The 23,108-nt window shown below is 41.5% G+C and overlaps 1 protein-coding gene across 1 annotated transcript in view; it reads right to left on the reverse strand.

Moving 5' to 3' along the window:
• The window catches only part of FARS2 (phenylalanyl-tRNA synthetase 2, mitochondrial), a 395,435-nt gene that overhangs the window by 124,304 nt on the left and 248,023 nt on the right, over window positions 1-23,108 (reverse strand). Inside the window, exon 6 of the mRNA XM_065400011.1 lies at window positions 20,189-20,340. Within this exon, the coding sequence (XP_065256083.1) occupies window positions 20,189-20,340 (152 nt within the window). The remainder of the gene's footprint in view (window positions 1-20,188; window positions 20,341-23,108) is intronic.

Genomic DNA, 23,108 nt, shown 5'->3' on the forward strand with positions numbered 1-23,108 from the left:
CAAATTCCACTGAAATCAACAGGAGGTTTGGGTGCCGCCGAATGCAGGATGGGCCTTTAGACAACTACAGTCATTGTCATAACACCTTAATTTAACTGACATGGTAGTATCAGTAATTAAAACACAACTTTATTTTGTGTATCACTTTTCCTACAACACTTATGAAATGCTTTGGACAGCTCAATAATACAAGCACACAACAGCACAAAGAAAAGTTATAATTTTTTCATATCTCATCATCACAAACACAAAGCTGAACATTTTGATATGCAATATCCACAAAGGTGCTGGAAAGATTTGAGAGTCTGGACAAACTCTTCAGAATACTGCATGGCTACACAGTCCTTAATTTTTGAATCGTGTCCAGAGACGTATGGAGAGATTGTTAAGTCATTGTCTGGAATTGCTAAGGACAAAGCATCCTGAAAGCTTTCTCAACAACGCAGGTGAAGTGAAGGGAAATCTAACTTCTTTAAAAGAGTTGCTCCTACAGTTGTATTGTCATAGTGGATTTGAGGGGAAGTGGAAAACAAGGATCTGAACGGCAATATGACTAGATGAAAATGTCCATCAACAGGAAAGATGGTAAAGAGTGAGGGTCCGAGCCACCGCTGTTATCCAGCTTTACGCCATGTATGTCCGTAGGAGTTACACCAGTGTAATGGTATGTCTACACTATGAAATTAGGTCGAATTTATAGAAGTCAATTTTTTATAAATTGATTTTATACAGTCGATTGTGTCCCCCCCCACTTAAGACCATTAACTTGGCGGAGTGCGTCCACAGTACTGAGGCTAGCGTCTACTTCTGGAGCATTGCACTGTGGGTAGCTATCCCATAGTTCCCGCAGTCTCCGCCGCCCATTGGAATTCTGGGTTGAGATCCCAATGCCTGATGGGTCAAAAACAGTGTTGCGGGTGGCTCTGGGTACATGTCGTCAGCCCCCCCCCCCCCGTGAAAGCAACAGCAGACAATCGTTTTGAGCCTTTTTTCCTGGGTTACCCGTGCAGACGCCGTACCACGGCAATCTTGGAGCCCGCTCAGCTCACCGTACGTCTCCTGGGTGCTGGCAGACGTGGTACTGCATTGCTACACAGCAGCAGCTCATTGCCTTTTGGCAGCAGATGGTGCATTACGATTGGTAGCCATCGTCGTCGTCTCCTGGACGCTCTTTTAGCCGACCTCGGTGAGGTCTGTCAGGGGCGCCTGGACATAAATAGGAGTGACTCCAGGTCATTCTCTTTTTAAGTTTCGTCTCCTGAAGATTATGACTGCAGGCAGGACTGACTGCACTGTCTTCTGGCGAGCAGCTAGGAGACGACGATGGCTAGCAATCGTACTGCACCGTCTGCTGCCAGCCTAAGATGTATAAGAGAGATGGAGTGGATCAAAACAAGAAAGAGACCAGATTTGTTTTGTATTCATTTGCTCCCCCCTTCCTCCCTCCATGAAATCAACAGCCGACAATCGTTTCGGAGAGGTCTGTCAGGGGCACCTTGAAAAGTTTAATGGCGATTCAGTCCTGCCTGGAATAGTGGCGGGAGGGATAGCTCATTGTTTTGAGCACTGGCCTGCTAAACCCAGGGTTTTGAGTTCAATCCTTGAGGGGGCCATTCTGTGTGATAGTTGTGTGTGTTTCTCCTTGATGCAAACCCACCCCCTTTGTTGATTTTAATTCCCTGTAAGCCAACCCTGTAAGCCATGTCGTCAGTCGACCCTCCCTCGGCACTGCTGCGGGTCCCTGTTATAGCCTCTGTCCTTCATGCCCTTGGAGATTTTTTCAAATGTTTGGGCAATTCATCTTTTGGAACAGAGTTCTGATAGCATGGATTCATCTCCCCATACAGCGATCAGATCCCGTACCTCCCGTTCGGTCCATGCAGGAGCTCTTTTGCGATTCTGGGACTGCATCATGGTCACCTCTGCTGATGAAATCTGCACTCACCGGCAGATTGCCACGCTGGCCAAACAGGAAATGAGATTCAAAAGTTTGCAGGCCTTTCCCTGTCTACCTGGCCAGTGCATCTGAGTTGAGAGCGCTGTCCAGAGCGGTCACAATGGAGCCCTCTGGGATAGCTCCCGGAGGCCAATACCGTCGAATTGCGACCACACTACCCCAAATTCGACCCGGCAAGGCCGATTTCAGCACTAATCCCCTCGTTGGGGGAGGAGTACAGAAAACGATTTTAAGAGCCCTTTAAGTCGAAAAAAACGGCTTCGTCGTGTGGACGGGTGCAGGGTTAAATCGATGTAACGCTGCTAAATTCGACCTAAACTCGTAGTGTAGACCAGGGCTAAGACTAGGGGAAGGCAGTGGAGAATCAGGTCACAACCTGTTTGTCTAAAGGAAGAAATGATTGGAAGAGAATCTCATTTCTCACATTTGCTCAAAGTTCTCCTGTCAGGATATAGGATGCTTTCAGGTGCTGGCACTGATTAGTTTAATACAGACCTACAGGAGCATGTGTGGGGACAAGTGGCACGGGTGCAGAATAAGAAATCTGACAATCTAACATCTTGTAGAAGATTATAGCAGGAGAATAAATCAGACAAATTTCTTTATTCTTTTGTCCAAAGGAAGTTAACAACAACAAAGATATTAAATACTGCACTTAATCCAGGGTGGAAGTTCCCAAACTCTTTAATAGGAAGAAGCCCAACTGGTGATGATCAACTTCAAATGTCACGAAAAATCATGGATATGTTAAGAATTGGAGGAAACTGTTGAGACAAATGAATATGCTAGAATGGTGGCTCAACAAGAGTGACAGGTAATGTGTGCTTTTATTTTTTAATTAAAATCTCTCCGGCACAGCTTAAATGGCACAGCATCTTAGCTCACCTGATAATTTCCCTCTATGATTGTGCTTCAACAAGGTAGTTCTTAAATTTGTTGAATCAGGAAGTTCCAGCATATTCCTAAAATGCTACTGCACTCTGCTGGAAGTAAACTATGCAAATACAGTTGGGTCATCAAACATATGTTTCTTCTGAATTGTTTAATAACAGTTCATCCATTTGATCCTCTGATCAGCAGAGACTACTAGATGGCTTTTAGCACATATCCTTCAAACTTGGAACAACTTTGCTGATTTGGCTGTACTCACTTTTGTTTGTTTTCATATACAGTCTGAGCATTCAACCTTATTCTTGTTACACTTCTTTCCTAAATGTGCTTCTTTTTATGTATAATAATAAAATAAAATAATAATAAATAAATACTAATACAGTAATAATAAACAGCTATACTGTGCTAAATATATCAGCATCCTCTCAACTAATAGAATTAACTAGTTAAATACATCTGATTTCACTGTATGTTAAAACTGATATTATATCTTGTAATTAGAACCCCAACAAAAACAAAACAAACAAACAATAATAAAAAAATAGTAAAGTATATCTAGTTTAGATTTGTAAGTACTTCAAACTGTTATATGATAATGAATTGAGTATTAGAGATAAGATAAAATAGATGAGATGAAAATAGAAATGTTTATATGTTGAATGTAACACAAGAATATTGATAATGCATTTTGTAATGGCAAATTATGTTTGTGAGAAGTTATTTATGAGCCCCAAAAATATACCATCTCTGGGAGGCATGAATTAGCAGTATCTGGGGTGGGATGGATATGTATGAACTCCAATACAACTTACAACTGTGATGGATGCTGTATAAAAGCCCACATTGATAGCGTGAGACAATAAAATTATCCCAAACCAATTCTTCACCTTTGTGATAGAATTTTAACCTGAGGTTTCCAGAAGCCCTGGAAAGACCAACTAGCCCCCCCCCCCCCAACAACCCAATGCTTTGCATTACAAAACTGCTGCTTCTGAGTGGGGCTGAATTGCTCAGGAGATTAGTAATGGGATATAGCGCCTTTCACTGCTGTCTAGGTTACCAGTCCAAATGCAGCCCGCTGTCGTACTGACTAAAATTGTTATCTTATAGCCTATGAGAAATTAGTTTGATGGTCTCATCCAGTTCCCAGTAGACCAAGGTCTAAATCACAAAAAACAATTACAAGTGACAGTCTTCTTGTAGAACTCAGAGAGGCCAGAGACTGCATGGGCAAAAGGCACACCCCCAACCCCAGAGTAACCTCCTGCCAAATTTTAAGTCCTTGCTCAAAAGCATGGAGGAGCTACAGCTTCTCAGTGAAATGATTCCCAGAAATTTATTTTTTAACATGGGCAAAATGTATCTTTCCCTAAGCTCATTGTGAGAAATGGCTGCGCCATTTTAGTTGAAACTTAAATCTGCCCATAGCAGACATCCAGCATAGAAAATCTTAGTTTGCACAATTAAAGTTTGGCAAAGTTCTAAGCAACTGAAAACAGGGTCTTATAATGGGAAGTGTTGGGCAACCTTAAAGATAGGAGCTGCCACCTGAGTCACCTATAAAGAGCTCTTATCTAAACTTGTGTTTCCACCACCAAAGAGAAGATTTTGTAATATATATTTTCGTTAGCTTTAAAATACTGATAACTTGAAGCCTATCAAGTGGGCTGTGCTCCCACAGCCAAGCAAGGTGAAGCCTAATCAGTACTTGAATGACAAACATCAAAGGAACAAACCAGGATGCTCCAGGAAGTACTGCTGATGGTTTAAGAGTTTGTAATGTACTCTACCTTTTGAGTTAGTACTGAACCAATGCCCTGGGCTAACACTAAGGGCTCTGTGCTGCAGGAAATGCAGTCTCAGGCCTGGTTTACACTACAAGTTTAGTTCGAATTTAGCAGCATTAAATCGAATTAACCCTGCACCCGTCCACACAACGAAGCCATTTACTTCGACATTAAGGGCTCTTAAAATCGATTTCTGTACTCCTCCCCGACGAGGGGAGTAGCGCTGAAATCGACATTGCCATTTCAAATTTGGGTTAGTGTGGCCGCAATTCGACGGTATTGGCCTCTGGGAGCTATCCCACAGTGCACCATTGTGACCGCTCTGGACAGCAATCTGAACTCGGATGCACTGGCCAGGTAGACAGGAAAAGCCCCGCGAACTTTTGAATTTCATTTCCTGTTTGCCCAGCGTGGAGCGCTGATCAGCACAGGTGACCATGCAGTCCCAGAATCAAAAAAGAGCTCCAGCATGGACCGAACGGGAAATACTGAATCTGATCTCTGTATGGGGAGATGAATCTGTTCTATCAGAACTCCGTTCCAAAAGACGAAATGCCAAAACATTTGAAAAAATCTCCAAGGCCATGATGGACAGAGGCCACAACAGGGACTCAACACAGTGCTGCGTGAAACTTAAGGAGCTGAGACAAGCGTACCAGAAAGCCAAAGAATCAAATGGACGCTCACGGAGGGAGGGACGACTGACGACTGTAGCTATCCCACAGTTCCCGCACTCTCCGAAAACCATTTGAATTCTCGGTTGAGCTCCCAATGCCTGAAGGGTCAAAAACATTGTCGCGGGTGGTTCAGGGTATATGTCGTCAGCCCCCACCCCCCACCCCCTGTAAAAGCAAAGGGAAAAAAATCGTTTCTTGCCTTTTTTCACTGTCACCGTATGTCTACTGGATGCTGCTGGCAGATGCAGTGCTGCAGCGCTACACAGCAGCATCCCCTTGCCTTGGCAAGTTAGCAAAGACGGTTACCAGCCATACTGTACCGTCTGCTGCTTTGCAAGTTGGCAAAGACGGTTACCAGCCATACTGTACCGTCTGCTGCTGTCATGGGTGCTCCTGGCCGGCGGACGGCAGACGGTGCAGTACGACTGGTAACCGTCATCGTCGTCCCGTGGGTGCTCCTGGCTGGCCTCGGTGAGCTCGGTCGTGGGTGCCTGGGCAGACATGGGTGCTCCTGGCTGGCCTTGGTGAGGTCGGTTGGGGGCACATGGACAAAAAAGGGAATGACTCCAGGTCATTCTCTTCTTTAAGTTTTGTCTAATGGAGATTCAGTCCTGCCTGGAATATCATGCCAGCTGGAGACTTCTGCCTCAGGCTGATCTCCCAGTCAGTTGCACCTACCCCAGCCTACCCCTTGCTCCCAATCAGATATTTTTTGCTGCAAATAAAAAAATAAAGCTGCCGTTTAGAACTGTCCCCCAACATACATATCCTGGGACATTTTGTATTTTACCAGTGTCAACCAAAGGCCCACACACAAATGGAGATTCAGTCCTGCCTGTGCTTCTATCCTAGTGCTTATCACAGATTCCCATTTTCAGCTATAGGCTGAGCAAGTGCAGAATGGTGGTTCACTCGACTTCGCTGTAAGCCAACCGCCCTCCCCTCCCCGCTTTGGTCTCTGCTCGCAGAGGCAATAAAGTCAGTGTTGTTTCAAATTCATGCATTCTTTATTACTTCATCACACAAAAGGGGGGATAACTGCCAAGGTAGCCCAGGAGAGGTGGGGGAGGAGGGAAGCAACGGGTGGGGTTGTTGTAGGGGCACCCCCTAGAATGGCATGCAGCTCATCATTTCTGTGGGATGTCTGGGGCTCTGACCCGGAGCGGCCATTTGCCTCTCTGGTTCTTTAGTAGGCTTGCCTGATATTCTAGGCAGGACTGACTCTCCATTAGACAAAACTTAAAGAAGAGAATGACCTGGGGAGTCATTCCCATTTTTGTCCAGGCGCCCCCAACCGACCTCACCGAGGCCGGCCAGGAGCACCCATGACAGCAGCAGACGGTACAGTATGGCTGGTAACCGTCTTTGCCAACTTGCAAAGCAGCAGACGGTACAGTATGGCTGGTAACCGTCTTTGCTAACTTGCCAAGGCAAGGGGATGCTGCTGTGTAGCGCTGCAGCACCGCGTCTGTCAGCAGCATCCAGTAGACATACGGTGACAGTGAAAAAAGGCTGAACAGGCTCCATGGTTGCCGTGCTACGGCGTCTGCCCGGCAATCCAGGGAAAAGGGCGCGAAATGACTGTCTGCCGTTGCTTTCACGGAGGGAGGATTGACTGACGACATTTACCCAGAACCACCCGCGACCAATTTTTGGCCCCATCAGGCATTGGGATCTCAACCCAGAATTCCAATGGGCGGGGGAGACTGCGGGAACTATGGGATAGCTATGGGATAGCTACCCACAGTGCAACGCTCCGAAAGTCGACGCTAGCCTCGGTACATGGACGCACACTGCCGAATTAATGTGCTTAGTGTGGCCGCATGCACTCGACTTTATACAATCGGTTGCCAAAAATTGAATTCTGTAAATTCGGAGTAATCCCGTAGTGTAGACATACCCTCAGATAAGACAATACCAAGGTCCTGAGCGTATGTATTAATGAAACATCCTGTGGCAATTTTTTCTTTTGTTTTTAAAAATAATTAACGGGAGAGGGGAGATTACAATGATCTGAAAAAAAATTAATATGGTTACATCAAATTACTGAAATTATATTATAAATACAAATACTATCAATAGATATTAAATCCCATATCAGTCTTCACATAAAATTACTATTACAGGACTGTTCATCTTAAGATTTCAAAGTGATTTACAGCACTATCATCATCTACATTTTACAAACAGAAAGGCTCAATATTTATGTAAGGTTACATAGCCAGTCATGTGCAGAACTCGGAATAAAACTAAGATTCTCATTTAACTCTCTGCTGGAAAAGCAGACGCTGCTGGCAAAATTCTAGTTTGGTAAATTAGCCTTTGGGCTAATAACCTACCTAAAATCCTATCTGTAATTTCTATATTATTCCACATCTCCTTCTATGTGTTAATCAGCTACCATATTCCATCCCAGAAGGGTCTAAGTTTCAGTGATTGATGCAGGTATCCTTGTATGTAGTATAGATATTTGTTGCATTTGCAAGGCACTTGGAAGTGCTTTTGGATGAAAGGCATGACTATAGAGATAAACACCTACATCTAAATTATACAGTAAAAATAACCTATGTAAATTATTGTTCTCATAATAATCATCGGATATCCCTGATTTTTTTTTATAAATTTTAGCCAAGATTTGCAAAAGTGATGAGTGATCTTTGGTGCCTTCAGTTTTCACTACTCAAGTTGAGACATCTGAAAAGGGCCTAATTTTCACAGGAGTGGAGCATCACACTTCTATGACTCAGATTCCTTTAATGTGTCAGGTTGCCCCGCCCCCCAAAATCATTTATCATGTTTGCAAATATTGGCTCTTATGTTTTAAATGCAACATTTATAAAAGGAAAAAGTTACTCAGGACTGTACCTCCTTTCCCTCTAATCAGCTGCATTTGCAGATTTTACTTTTTTTGATCATTCAGCTTTTGGAATCCAGCCCCCGTTTGAAAAATCCAACACGAGAAACAGTGCAGAATTACTCTAGACCTCTGACACCAATTTCCTTGCAGACTGTCTGATGGGAAACGCAATATATAATCAACCAATCAGGAAAGAAAGACACAAATCTCTCCTCCCACTCTCAACATTCTGACAGCATACAAATAACAATTCTTAATGGCTTGCCATCAAAGACTGCGGTTTCCTTCAAACCACTGTATTCAGATCCATTTTGGGTCAGGCTATGTTCTGTTATGCAATCCAGGGCTCTTCTGAGAGTACACAGCAAAAGACATTTTTCACTGTTAGAAAAATGTTACTGTTAACAGGCTTCAGTAGGAGTCCCATCATTCTTCTTTGGTTGGAGGTTGCGGGCTAAGACATGATAACTTGTGGGAAGAATGGTACAGAAGAAAGGAAAAAAGATAAAGAGGAAACCATAGGATTCCATTAGGGGGAAAAAAACAAACAAAACACCTGAAGTGTGATATATCACCAGTGATATTCCATTAGAAATGTAATCACCTTTCATGGGTAACAAGAACAGAGGAAACCTTAAGTGCATGAGCCACATGGAAGAACATGTGGACTCACTTATTCAGGCAAATGCAGAATATTGCTCTGTTATATAGAAAAGGGATAGCCAGAATCACACTGAATCTTTGTAAGAAGCTACAGCCGGAGAGCTTCACCTTTTCTCACTATGTTATCTGGAAGTCAGTCCTTAACAATCAATCCTCAGACACATCCCAGAAACCTTTGCAAGAGTTCCCAAAGCACTTCACAGGAATTAGTACTGTGATTCATTGGATACTTTTAGCATGCAATGGGCTGGTGAAAAGTGGCTAAACAAATCAGCTACAACAGGACACAAGGGATAGAAGCAGGCTCCAGCCTCCAGACAGTTGCAGGTGAATGGCTCCCCTTGTGGTCCACAGGCTGAGATCTAGTGCTCTACAGAATCTCCCACAAGAGCTGTCTCCCACAGCACACAACTGTAGGCGTTATGGGAGTCTGAGAAGCATTATAGTGGATATGAATATGTTCGTGAAAAGATAAACTAGTAAAAGCCTTTGTAAGCAGATTCAGTGAGACAACACCCCTTGATAGTGTTATATCCAAAGCCATAAAGACAGAAACTCATTACATGCCATAGAGAATGGGAGGAGTGAGGAAATTTTTTTCTGTCCGGTTTCGGATCTTTGTCCATAACTTTTTTATTTTTTAAAGTTAGCAGGATCAGCTGCTCTGTACAGCTTCCATTCTGCCCTTAAATTAAGTCTCTTGTTTAATGCATAATGCACTTGCTTTGCCTTATATTAATTTAGATTTGTGAAGTGGCTCAGATACTTATCAGTAGCACCTACTTTAAACCCCAAAGGTCTCAAGTTCCTCTTAAGCATATATTGAGAAAAATTCTACCCTTCCCTATGGGAGCTGCATGGCGAGGCAGGAATGGGGTGGTAGTACTGGTGTCAGCCACTCAGGGCCGGTTCTAGGTTTTTTGCTGCCCCAAGCAAAAAAAAACCCAACCGTCGAAGCAAAAAAAACCCCAAAAACCAGAATGCCGCCCCTGGAATTGTGCCCCCCCCCCAAGCATGGCTTTGCTGGTGCCTTGGTTTGCTGGTGCCTAGAGCCGGCGTTGCAGCCACTTCTCTGTCACAAGAATCATTCTACTCATGCAAGGCACAATGATTCCAGTCAGAGAGCCACAGTAAATTACCAAGCAAACCTTTCACGAGGAGCACAGCAGTCTTTTGCTCCTGCATACTGTTTATCGCAGTGTGACAGATATGACAATATCCTTATGGAGTTAAGTTAAACCTTATTGGATTACACTTAATACCTTTAGGGTCCATTGTATTGAAAATGTAAATGTTTGTGTACTATTGTGTGATTCTATAGAGCTTCTTTAGCAGAAAGACAGAACTCATGCAATCTCTTATTAGGAACTTTTCAGGACCGTTGGGGATAGTGCATGTGTATTGTGCATTCCTAGGAATATTTAGGGGAATACAAATGACCCACTTCAAATTCATCCTTTTGAAGCTACGCCCTGGGAAGAGAAACCAATTGTATACCTATTACCCGCTCCTGAGAACTCCAGTTCAAAGACCTCTGAACTGTGTAAATGATGGACTAAACTTCTCATGAGTGTTCTTGTTCTGAGCAAAGAATATTTTTAATATATTTTTTGTAGTCCTTTTACTTTAATAATCAAATATACTTGCTTAGAAGAATGGTGTGGTAGCTTAACTGTGGGCAGTGACGCTGCTATTAGTCTCTGAAGATAAAGCAAGCAGGTCTGCTTAGGCAGTCTGTCTTTGTCTAGGAATAAAACAGCGAAGACAGGAAGCTGTTTAGCATGGCAATACCCGGTCAGAAGGGAGAGAGACAAGTCTCCACCCAAGAAAGGCAATGGCTAGGGAACTGGAAGCCTGTGACTGTGTGCCCTTGCTGAATCACTAAAGGAAAATACAGGTGCAGTTGCCCTGAATTACAACTTACAGTATATGTAATTGCCAGCTGGAGCTCTGGGCTTCTGGTCTTACCTGCAGACCACGCCCCCTTGGAGCTGTGAAGTGCCAGCTGGCATGGTAGCCAGGCACTTCTTAGACTGCCTTGAGGCTAGGAATAGACTCTATAATGCTATTTATATGGGAGGGAAGGGGAGAAAGTCCCTATGCCCCTCTTCACCCCTTACTGTAACTTCACAGAAGAGAGATGAATCTAGCACTAAATAATTAATTCTGCCCTTCATCTTTGATGGCTCCAGAACTAATTTTTGTAAGAAAAAAAACTCTCTATGGCTAGGAAGGATTTTTAAAAAGTCGATCCACTGCAATAAACAGCTGAAAGGTTAATTATCTCTATGCTGGAAAATGTTAACATTTAGACCAAAGAAACATGTTTTCGTAATTTCAGAACAAATAAATGTCAGCATTCCTGGAAGAGATCACAATGTTTTCAACTTGTTTGTTTTGTACTTGGTGGATATTCTATACTAACAATGAATTTGTTTAAAGTTACCGGTCTACGAAAATGATTACCAAGTCCTGTAAGGTTCTGATCACCCTCATCTCCAGATGGCTAATGGGATTCAGGGCACTAACCACCCTTTAGGAGCTATATGTTACAGAGATGGGCCTGAGCTGCAAAGCTTGCATTTGGATCAAGACTTCTCTAAAGATCATAACTCCTCTAAAATTTAGGTATCTCTAATGCAGTATGTTAATGTTAACAGTACTGTCTGTGTTAGCCATTTGCAATTGATCCATGTTCGTAACTTTCTATTATTTATATTAGGCATAACACGTAAAAGCATGGCAAAGCATCTTTTACATTTTAAGTAATTTTGAGGGTGAACGTAAATTGTGTATTTATACTTTCATACCAAAAACCTGAAAAGAAAGAATACAGCTCACCAAAAAAATAAATAAATGAAATAAAATAAAAAAAGCAGTTTAAAAATATACAACCAGCATAAGCTGGAAGTAAATGTAGAGAGAAGAAACAGATGTCCATTTTATACCTTTTACTGTACTGATGTGATGAAAAATTACTTTTTTCTAAGCAAATACCAAATAGAGGCTATATAGAGACTAATTTATGAACCTAATTCTTTGCATTTACTTAACACCATTACAAGTGAGTATTTAAAGCACTTTACAAACATTAATTAAGGTATTATCATACTCATTTTGCAGATGGGGAAAAAAAAGACGTTAAGTGACTTGTCCAAAGTTCCACACAGCAAGTCTGTACTTCTACTCCCAGATCTACTCAGAAAACTAAGTATCAGAGGTAGCACTGAGTAGTAGGGATGAATAGCGAGATAGTTCAAAATTAGTTAGGGTTTTCAAAACTAGGGAGGACTTAAGTACTCCAGGATCTCACAAAACATAGTAATCCTCAGATTCAGTTCAGCATTGCCAAGTCCAAGGTAATGCTGTGACCCAAGAACCTCTAACTAAAAGATAACTAAAAGGTAACTTAAAAAAACTAATTAAAATACTTTGCATAGTGTATCAAAAACTCCATGCCACTGAAAATCTTCCAGGCAAATAAGCTCAGTAAGATTTTAAAAATAAGAGTAGTATCTACAGTTGCACTAAAATTAGAAGGTCTGATAAATCTCAAGCTTCAGAACACAAGGTGACACCAGTATGGAGTCAGAATGAAATTGTACCATGAATCATAGACCTGCAGAATCTGGGACAGCATGGTGATTTTACATGCACCTCTGAAGCAACTGGTACTGGACAATTCTATAGACAGGATATTGGACCAGATGGTGTCTTGGTATACTCTGGTATGACAATTTCTATTTCTGTATTTTTAAATCCATACAATACCTACACTATCATAGGCTTCCTTTTTTATTGGATAATGTCCCCAGTGGACCTCAGTGTGTCCTTCTGGGCCACTATAGTCTATCATCTAAATATGAACTATAGTTATATGTACCAAATGTGAAAATGAATATTAATCCAGTAGATTATTACAATAGCTATTATGATCTATCATGTAAATATGCTTTTAGACAATTTTAAAGTGGTGGATAATTGATATTGCATATTTCAGCTTTTCTGGTCTTTTGACTGCTAGCCCAATTGCTGGGGATGGTTTTGAAGTAAATCCAGTTTCAACCCAGGGAGAATATTTTACGGCTGAGTTTTAACGCTGGACTGATAGAAGTAGATGGATGAGCCTCGCTAGTTTGAGGTTTTACTAACTTCACATATTTTGGGGTTCTCAAATCTATTTGAAGATCATGCATATTGTCCCTGTAATTTAAATCCATGCTTCCCCTCCCACACAAGGACAATTTTTTTTAAAAAGTGATTTTCTAGCTAAAGAGATATCTGTTCTATAAATTTGAGATAGAACCCAACATTCTAGGTTAGCACAAAGTGGGTGACCTATATATGACATATATAATGCCTACTTGTAGTTATTTATTACTTAATTAGATTTCTCTTCTCACCCTCACAGTCTAAAGATTTCAATCTTGTCTCCTCTGTGAACCATGCTCTAATAAATTTGTTAGTCTCTAAGGTGCCACAAGTACTCCTGTTATTTTTGCGGATACAGACTAACACGGCTGCTACTCTGAAAAAATGCTCTAATAAATTTGTTAGTCTCTAAGGTGCCACAAGTACTCCTGTTATTTTTGCGGATACAGACTAACACGGCTGCTACTCTGAAATCTGTGAACCAGTTTCACTTTGTTTCTCCGCACATGGATTTTATTCTCTGCCACCATTCTGCTCTTTCCTCCCAATTTGCAATCTTTTCTACAGCAAGCAGAATGCATACCCTATAGTGTTGGAGTCAGAGTTGAAATTTCAAACCCACGATATTCCCATATGTAAAAAACGAAGCAAACTGAGGGCTTGTCTTCACTAGGAGGTAAGTCCAGCTAAGTTACATCACATTTGTCAGGGCTATGTACTTCCTCTAACCAGAAAAATCACCTTGTGTGCTTGTATCCTTTACTGGAATTGCTGCCTCACAAGAGGGGCAATACTTAAAGCCAGGAGACTTCAACTTCTCTGATCAGAGAAGAAAAAATACAAAAAGAACAACTTCCAAAAGGCTGTCGATTTATCTGCCAATGATAAACTACCTAACTAATGCTAATACACACACAATTATTCACAGCTAAGGAAAACAGAAGATGCGGACACCGAGGAGTTCGGTTTTGCAGCCATGGGTGATGAGAAGGAACTGAGTGGCAGTTGGGTCTGCTCTGCCCTTTACATCCTCAGTCGCAGGGGCGTAAGGATGCCCAGGACACAAACACAACCTGAAAGGACACTGCTAGCCAAAAGACACTGATCTTTGGTGTATGCATGCCAAGAGTGGAATGCCAATGCATGAGTGATCCAGGAACCATCTTCATTACTAGCATTTTTTTGGTTTTTTTTTGGTCATTTTGAGGGCTATGAGACAAAAGCGAAACATGGAGAGCTTCTCATTCACTGAAGAGAGTAAGTTGTGCTATTTTGTGTGGGAGGAAAGGGAGAGAAGAAATGGGGCCTTCGCCGGCTTTTACAAACCACTGTGTAATCTTCAGAGGCTTGCTCGATTACTGGGGTTGATGAAAAGGGCCAGAAGCCAGCCAATAGTCTTCAAAAGACCCTGATATAAATTATTAATTTAATGCAGAAATATTAGTCTTCCGTTTATTTGACCAAAGAAATGAAAAGCTCCAGAGCACTAAAGCACACAGCTCATTAAAAGGAGGCCTCTATCCTCTGATAGCTCTTGTCAAGCCGTCTCTGCTCTTCTGGTGATCTTTGCAGAGAAACTACAACTGGGACTCTGCCAGGTCAGCAGTTAAAGGTAATCTCAGAGAATCCCTCAGCAAACTGTAATGTACTCAGGATGAAGAACAAGGAGTTCAGGGACTGAACTAATTGTGTTTTAATTTGTGTAATACTAGCCAGCAAACAGGGTTTCAGTGTTATTCCACTGTAATTCACCTCTTGCAGAAGCAAAACAAAAACACAACAGAAAAATATCCCTGTTAAAGAACCAAGCTCTAAAAGTATTTGTGTTTGTATTGCTTGATCTGCATTTTTTGGGGGGGAGGAGGCAGGGGAAAGGAAGCACAGTATGGCAAGAAAAGAGAAAATAAGGAGATGTACCATACATTGGCTTTTATACAATCTAATCAGGAGGTATGGGAGCAATGTGACAGACTGTGGTAGAAGATGGAATCTGTTGACTTCTCCCTACCCCACTACAAATCTGCCCCCTTTATCAATTAATATGGCAGGCAAAGAGGGATGGAGAAAGGATCAGACAAGATACTGGCCATCTGATTATTCTATATCCAGGACATTTTGAAATGGTGGTAGTTCCTATTTTAGTATTTATACTAGGGGTGGGCAAATTTTTTGGCCTGAGGGCCACATCTCGGTATGGAAATTGTATGGAGGGCCGGCTGGGGCAGGGGATTGGGGCGCATGGGGGGATGAGGGCTCCGGCTGGGTGTGCAGACTCTGGGGTGGGGCTGGGGATGAGGGGTTTGGAGTGCAGAAGAGTGCTACGGGCTGGTATCAAAGGGTTTGGAGGGCGATTAGGGGTGCAGGGTCTGGGCGGCGCTTACTTGAAGCGGCTCCTGGAAACAGCGGCCCGTACCCCCTCCAGAGGCGGGGCCACACCGCTCTGCGCACTGCCCCATCTGCAGGTACTGCCCCCGCAACTCCCATTGGCTGGGAACCACGGCCAATGGGAGCTGCAGAGCCGGTGCTTGGGGTGGGGGCAGCGTGCAGAGTCCCCTGGCTGCTCCTGCTTCTGGGAGCCGCGCGGAGCAGAGCAAGGCAAGCCCCCGACCCTGCTCCCCGGCTGGAGCACCGGAGTGGGGAAAGCTCCCAACCACGCTCCCTGGCGGGAGCTCGAGGGCCAGATTAAAAGGTCTGACAGGCCGGATGTGGCCCATGGGCCGTAGTTTGCCCATCCCTGATTTACACATTTACAAGTGTACAACTGTCTCCAGAAAGTACACAAGAAATTCATTCAAAGACAGGAATAACCTTCCTTCACTACTCCCTTGCCGTCTTTTTAACACTGCATGTGAAAGGGAGCAAAAGAAAATGTCCTGCTTATACTTTCCCATACTGCCTTTTCAGGGTATTTTTAATTGTTCTGATTAAAAATTTACTTTGTTAAATACCACTGAGAAGTTCATTTCTGGTTTCCAGTTTTATATATTTCTTTCATGTAACAGGACCTGAAGAAGAGCTCGGTGTAAGCTCAAAAGCATGTCCCTCACCAACAGAAGTTGGTCCAATAAAAGATATTACCTCACCCATCTAGTCTCCATGTAACAGGGTCGTGACCATTCCTGCTCCCTGTTCTTGAACCCTCGTCTTCGCCCTCGGCTTGATTTGGACCTCGCCTCTTGACCCACACACTGAAACCTGAACTGGACTCTGATCCTTGGTATTGATCCCTGCTCAGGTGTGTCTACTTAGTAACTAGGGAAGGCTGGCTCTGCGGCCTCTAGCCCTTAAAGGGGAAAGTAGCACTGTTACACTTCATACCTTCCTACTAATCTCACAGGGAGAATTTTTGTGTCAAACTTAAAATTGGGGCCCAGATCCTGTACTGGAAAAATTTATCCACAAGAGACTGAACAAACTTTTCAGAACACATGATTCCATGGTGTCCTGCACCATTATGGAGTATGTAAAGGGGCTGGGCTGAGATGTGTTGCTCAGGCAGGAAAGTGCACACAAAGGTGGCTTTAACCAGAGAAGTACAAAGACTCTGACTTCTGGGTTCAATTCTAGGTTCTGAAGGGAAGTGTGTTCTAGTGGTATAGATCCTTCTGCCCCTGTGCCCACAACCTGCCACCAGCCTCTTCTCCACCTATCCACCCCTGCCATCAGCCAGGCCAATAGGCTGTTCCACCAATCATGGGCTGTCCTGGCCATACCCATTCCTCCCAAGACATATCACTTGTACTAGGAGCTGCTACAGTGGCTATATGTCACCGGAGGACTTCCCTGTTCAAATGCAATCCTCCAGAGGTGGCTATGCTGGTGCACTTTCCAAACTGCCACACTGTACTGGAGCCACTGTACACTCTGCAGTTTATTTAGCAACACTAGTTTAAAACTTTTAAGTCTGAGAAAACACATTGCTGGTATAGCCTTCAACTCATTTTCAAAAGATCAGCATTCAGTCACTTCTGTTTTAGAATAGAATCATAGAATATCAGGGTTAGAAGGGACCTCAGGAGGTCATTTAGTCCAACCCCCTGCTCAAAGGAGGACCAATCCCCAGACAGATTTTTGCCCCAGATCCCTAAATGGGTCCCTCAAGGACTGAACTCACAACCCTGGGTTTAGCAGGCCAATGCTCAAACCACTGAGCTACCCCTTTTAGGCATCTCTTTTAAACAGTATGAATTCCTACGTATTGTTCTCCCAACCTTTCCTTATTGTTACCCATAATGATACAGGATAAAATTGAGAGGGTTTTTTTGTTCTAAACTGATTGTTTCACCCATGTCATGTCTTCTGGTTTAAAATGAGACAGTACAGCTTATTTTCTATTATATATATATATTGTCAACTTTATTTCACTTTGTGGTCTCTGTTGGAAGTTTGGGCATTATTGATTGATGTTTCTTTTATTATTTCAGGCATGTGCATTCTCATTATCTTCACTGGAATATCATCTCTGCATGAATGCATTACTGATATTAATGTCTCAGCAATTTCATATACTCTTCTTACTGGAATGTTTTGGATGGCAGCAATTTTGCTTACTTAGGAGAGGCATACATCTTTCCTCTATTTGCCTGCTTTTTGGACAACATTTTTTTCCTCTGTGAAAACCAATTTCTTTTGCGAAATTAGCAAAGTCTTGACCATAAAAGGAGGACCACATTCTGATTTAACTATTGATGGAATTTCAAAAATATTGGATAGATTATCTCATACAACAAGTACTGAATTTATGGACATGGATAGCACCATTGTTACTGCAGGACATCTGGAAATGTTTACCAACTGCTGTCCACTCAGGAACGTTCCATAAAATTCTAAGTATTCACAACCCTTTTTGATTTTGAAAACATTTGCATGAAAACATTTTTGTTCACCAGCATGTTGGAGAAAAGGGAAAATGTCACAAATACTTGTGGAAATATGTATTAATGAAGTATTTGCACAGACATCTTGCATTATGGATATGCAAGTAGTCGTTCAATCAGTTAGCAGAAACAATAACATATGACTGAGGGGACTAGTCATAGCTCAATACTGAAAACAATATTCACAATGAATAGTTTTGCAAGCAATCCATTGAACAGACAAATATGTTCACATAAGCTATTAATCAAGTAATTTTGAATTGCAAATACATTCATAAAAATCTAAATGTGCTGCAGATAATTTACAAGCAGAAAAAGGATGTGGAAGGCTCTGATCCAAATAAAAAGGACAAGGTGGGAGCAGCACACATGGGGGGAGGAGGGGAGACCCTATGCAGGAACCTGCAGCCTTTACATGCTACAGAGATCATCACCATCAAAGCTCCTACACCCTAGCATGCAAGAGTTCTAGATGGCAATAGGCTGGGAGGTCCTGAGACAAGGACAGCTGGGCCATGACTAGGCCATGGTGCCTGAAGTGAGGGAACATGCTGGGTGAGGGGACTACTGCAGCCTCAAGGCTGCACTAGTAGCCATAGAGCAACATGGAGACAGAGGACTCTTCCATCCCCCAGCCTCTGTAGAGACCTTAGCTCACCCCCTGCTGCATGATGGGAGTTCAGAATTTTGCCCAAAGAGAATGGTTAGTAACAAAGGCAATACCACATTTTTAATTACAGTATCCTGAGAAGATAGCAACCAACACAAAAACTGTCAATGGAACAGACATTTTACCTGGAGTAAAAACATAGAATTAGCATATAGGAAGTTAGACTAGTTCTGGACAGGTCTTTCCCATTTTTACATAACAACTTTCTGATGCTTCTTTTATTGTATCAACACTGATATGAAGACTGGCAATTAAAATGTATTTTCAGCAACATCAGTGCGCCTAGTTTTCAGGTCTATACATTGTCTTGTGATAACTGACAATGCGGTGCATGGCTGCAACAAACTTGTTCTTCACAGTCTCCATAGTTAATAATCCTATTTCTCTTTATGGTGAGGTGCACTCATTATCTGATCATAGACTATATTGTTCTCCTGGATATTTGACTTTCAGTCTGGAGGTATTAATTGAAAATCCTGTTCACAGCAGGAGACATCACTTAAATGTTAGGAACGCTTAGGGACTAGAAATGCAGAGATTTTAGATGACTCCATAAATTCAAGTGCCACATCCGTTTCTTTGCATAAATGAAATTCTGTTTCATACAACGCCAAGCCCACTTTAAGGAAAATGCCAACAAACAACCAAAACTTATTCACCTGTTGAACCACGATAACTACCAGGCCAGAAAAATAATTGAGCCATCCAGCATACAATGTACAACAAATTCAAGAGAACAATGGGGTCAAATGTCTGATTGTGGTAGGAAAAGCCTGCAGGATGCAGGGCATAAACTGATTATCAGCTAGGTTTAGGTCAGAAATTTCCCTTCACCCCTGAGATAATATTGCACAATTAGATTCACAGCCCCATCAACCTACAAGAACAAAAGAAGACCGAAAATAAATCATTTTTAAAACCCAATTTTTAAAATGGTTTCAGCTAATAAAATTTTACCTCTTACCCTCCCTGAAAGGGCATAAGGTAGTTTAAACTGTGTGAAGGATGATTTCAAAAACAGTTTTATCTGCAACATCGGGCACTTGTCACTGTTAGAGATAACAGACTATATTAGATGGACCACTCTTTTTTTCCAGTATGATAATTTCTGTGCTCCTATTCGAACAGGAAGGAATTCTGATGCCTGGAAGTGTGAATTGTTCCAGTTACATGGCTGGCTAATAGAAAAGAGAGCAAAATCTAATCTCCCTCCTCCCACACACTAAATATAAACAATATTCGTATATTACCCAATACTATTCTTGTCATGCACGTTCGGGATACATGTATGGACCAGACCACAAGGAAGGAAGGAGGGAAGAAACAAACAAATAGCAGTCATGGCTCAACAGTCTAGGACTAGAATGGGGATGTTGTGGGTGAGGTACACTGGCAGATCTATGTGGGAAGTTGGTTTTCAGCCAGCACTATCCCTCCTTAGCATAAATTCAACATTCATACAAAACTTTAAAAGGAAAATGAAGTTTTTATAAAATAAAACCCATTTTTGAAAACAGTGCTGTAGAAAACATTTTGGAGCTATGAAAATGTAAATGTACAGCCACTGTAATAACCAAGCATGTTTTTATACATTTTTCTAGATAACACATATCATCATCTGACAATGGGGAAGAAATATTTCAAGAGCTTTACTTACTTGGGATGCGTGAATTCGTCAATGAGGACAACCTTTTCCACCAAGTCTCCTCCAATGGTTCGGACTAAATCATAGAAGTCATTTTCAGAGTATTTCTCAGAGGGCAGCCAAAAGGAGATGTCATTTATCACAGGAGGATATTTGCTGAGAGGCTAAAAAATAAAAAATATGTATATACACATCTATATAAATGTTTGATTTGGATAGAGATACTTAAAATTCTATTTTATGTTTCTAATAACATGTAAACTAAGCTTTCATAGAGTTAATTCCTTCAAATTTTGAAAACTTTGTGCACTGTTTTTAGAAGCACAAACTGAATTGTCAAGCAGCTAAAGTGCAGTTCTAAGCTGAAAAGCTAATCTCTCAAAATGGCATTGTGGGGTTCCAATGTTCATTGTCTCAGTGCCTCCTTTGCTCAGTTCACAAGTAAAAAGATATTTCTTCTAGCTGCCATTTCCGCAAACTCATTCAACCTTAATTCCTTCTTGCACATCACCACTAGCAACCAAGGCTCTGTAAGGCAAACAATGCAGGTACACTGTGCAACCCTTCCCTATCTTTAATGAGATTGAACAGGTGTACTCAAAAAATAAAATATGGCTCTGCAGTTAGAATAAACATTAATTCTGCTAATTACTTGTGAGCAGGAATAGAATTCATCTGCCTCTTTCCTAGATGTGTTGGTTCTGCAGGTCTAACAGCTCTAGGTCTAACTACATAAGAACAAGTCTACCTACATAAGAGTAGTAAGAACTTATTTTTGTCACTTTAGTCAACATTTATGACCTTTAAACACACAGATGGAGCAGATCTGTTCAATAAGAGGAGGCCATTTCATCACAGTAATTTTCAAGGTAGAATCAGTTTAAAGATTTACACAGTTCTTTTCACATATTCAAAAGATACTTATCACATTCATGCATAACATTTCCATGTAGTGTATTTTACCGTGTTTATCTCATTTATCTTCTGTAATGTTTATCTTCTGCAATGTCCAATTTAATGCTAAAACAGTCTGATTTACAGTTCTTGGTGCATTCTTATTTGTAGACAAAGCAAAGAACATGTTTAGACTCAAAAAATGGGGATATCAGTTAATTTCCTCTATTGGTTTTAGTTACAATAAAACCCTTAAGATTAAAAAAAATACAGACTATTTTAAAGATAATTAATATTTTCATAATCATTACAATATGTTCTCTAAGCATGCAGTGGTAAATGTGTCACCTTTGCTGTAGACTAGAAGACCCTGTCTCATGATCTAAGTAGTCAGGAGAGCATGCCCTGATATTTTCAAGATCACAGAGGGAGGAACAAAATGAGGCCAATGTTTACATGCACTGGACTTTTAAGGCCCAAGCCAAAGCCCACTGAAGTCAATAGGCTTTGGATCTGGCCCTTAATGAGATTTTTTTCTTTAAATCAATCCTTATTTTGAACAAAAACCAGAACCAGAGAAGCAGTGGTTCTCTTCTCCTATTCCTGCTTAACTTTCTAATTATTTGTATTACCATAGCACTTAGGAGCCCTAGTCACAGACAGGATCCCATTGCGTTAGGTGATGTACAAACACAGAACAAAAAGACAGTCCTTGCCCAAGGGACTTAAAATCTAAGTACAGGACAAGAGACAACAAACGGATACAGATAGAAGACTGCAAGTAAACAGTGAGACAATATTGGTCAGCATGGTAGGTAGTGGTCTCTGTATACTAGCAGACTAACTGTTGTCAAGTTTAATGTAGGAATCAAGCAAAGGAGATTTTTGAGGATGAATTCAAAGGTGGATAATGAGGTAGCTTCACTGCTGTTTGCACGGAGTGCTTCTAAAGCATCTTGGGCAACATGGGAGAAAACACAAAGCTGTTTGTTTGAAAATGTAACAAGTGGGCAGTGGGGGCTACCATCACAAGGTGATGGGAGGCAAGCGTCTTATTTCCTGCCTTCCCACTAAAACGTTGCATCTTACATATATACAGGATCTTTGGGTACTACAAGGGTAAATTGCTTTTCTTATTTTGTTTATACAAATTCAACAATTCATATGTAGGCATTGGTCCGTACAGTACATTATCTCAATAAAAAATGTATTCTATGATTGGGAATGTTTTATGATAGAACAGTGAAATCCTAAGTGAATACCTGATAGAGCAATAAACCTGTTAGTAGGACAAATTTACAGTGCCCAGATTTATACAAATCCTGTTACGTACAGTGTAAACCTTTCAATGAATATCTGATAAGAAATATAGTGCAAGTTTTAAATTAATAACCCCCGGGGATCAAACTGTGAATCACAAATGATTATCCAACTTGTTACATGAATAAACTTGCCAAACAAATTCATCTCCTGTATACCAATTTCAAAACTCCACACAATAAAGCCATCATACAGGAGCTCTTGAGACAATACCAACTCTAAATGAATAAAAGGAATACACCTCTTACACCACAGCCAGAGCTGTGGATGTTGGAGACACCCTAGACTTACTGTGTTAATACAAAGTTAATGAACATTATGTTGTTAAAGATACCAATGTGATAGGACTCCTGTTTTAATATATTTCCCTCTCACCCCGCAAGTTACATTACATTACATTCTCCACTACCAAAGAACCGTAGCAACTTATTGAACTAATTTCAAGGTATTTAGGGACTAATCCAAAACCCATCGAAGTCACAACTCTGTATCAGGTCCTTTATTTTGAGACAAGCAGGAGACTTGCCTGGAATAAATACGAACACAATCTGCAGCTAATCCAGATGGTAGCTATGTATTTCATGCTTAGAAGTATGATGTTAAACAGCGATACTGCAAAAAATACATATAAATGCTGTTCATTAATGCCTTGAATCTGAAAGGTGCTGAGCACCCCCAAATCACGCTCAAGTCTTTTGCTGTTGATTTCAGTGGAAGC

The sequence above is a fragment of the Emys orbicularis genome, chromosome 2 (genome assembly GCF_028017835.1).
Source record: "Emys orbicularis isolate rEmyOrb1 chromosome 2, rEmyOrb1.hap1, whole genome shotgun sequence".
Taxonomy (NCBI): domain Eukaryota; kingdom Metazoa; phylum Chordata; order Testudines; family Emydidae; genus Emys; species Emys orbicularis.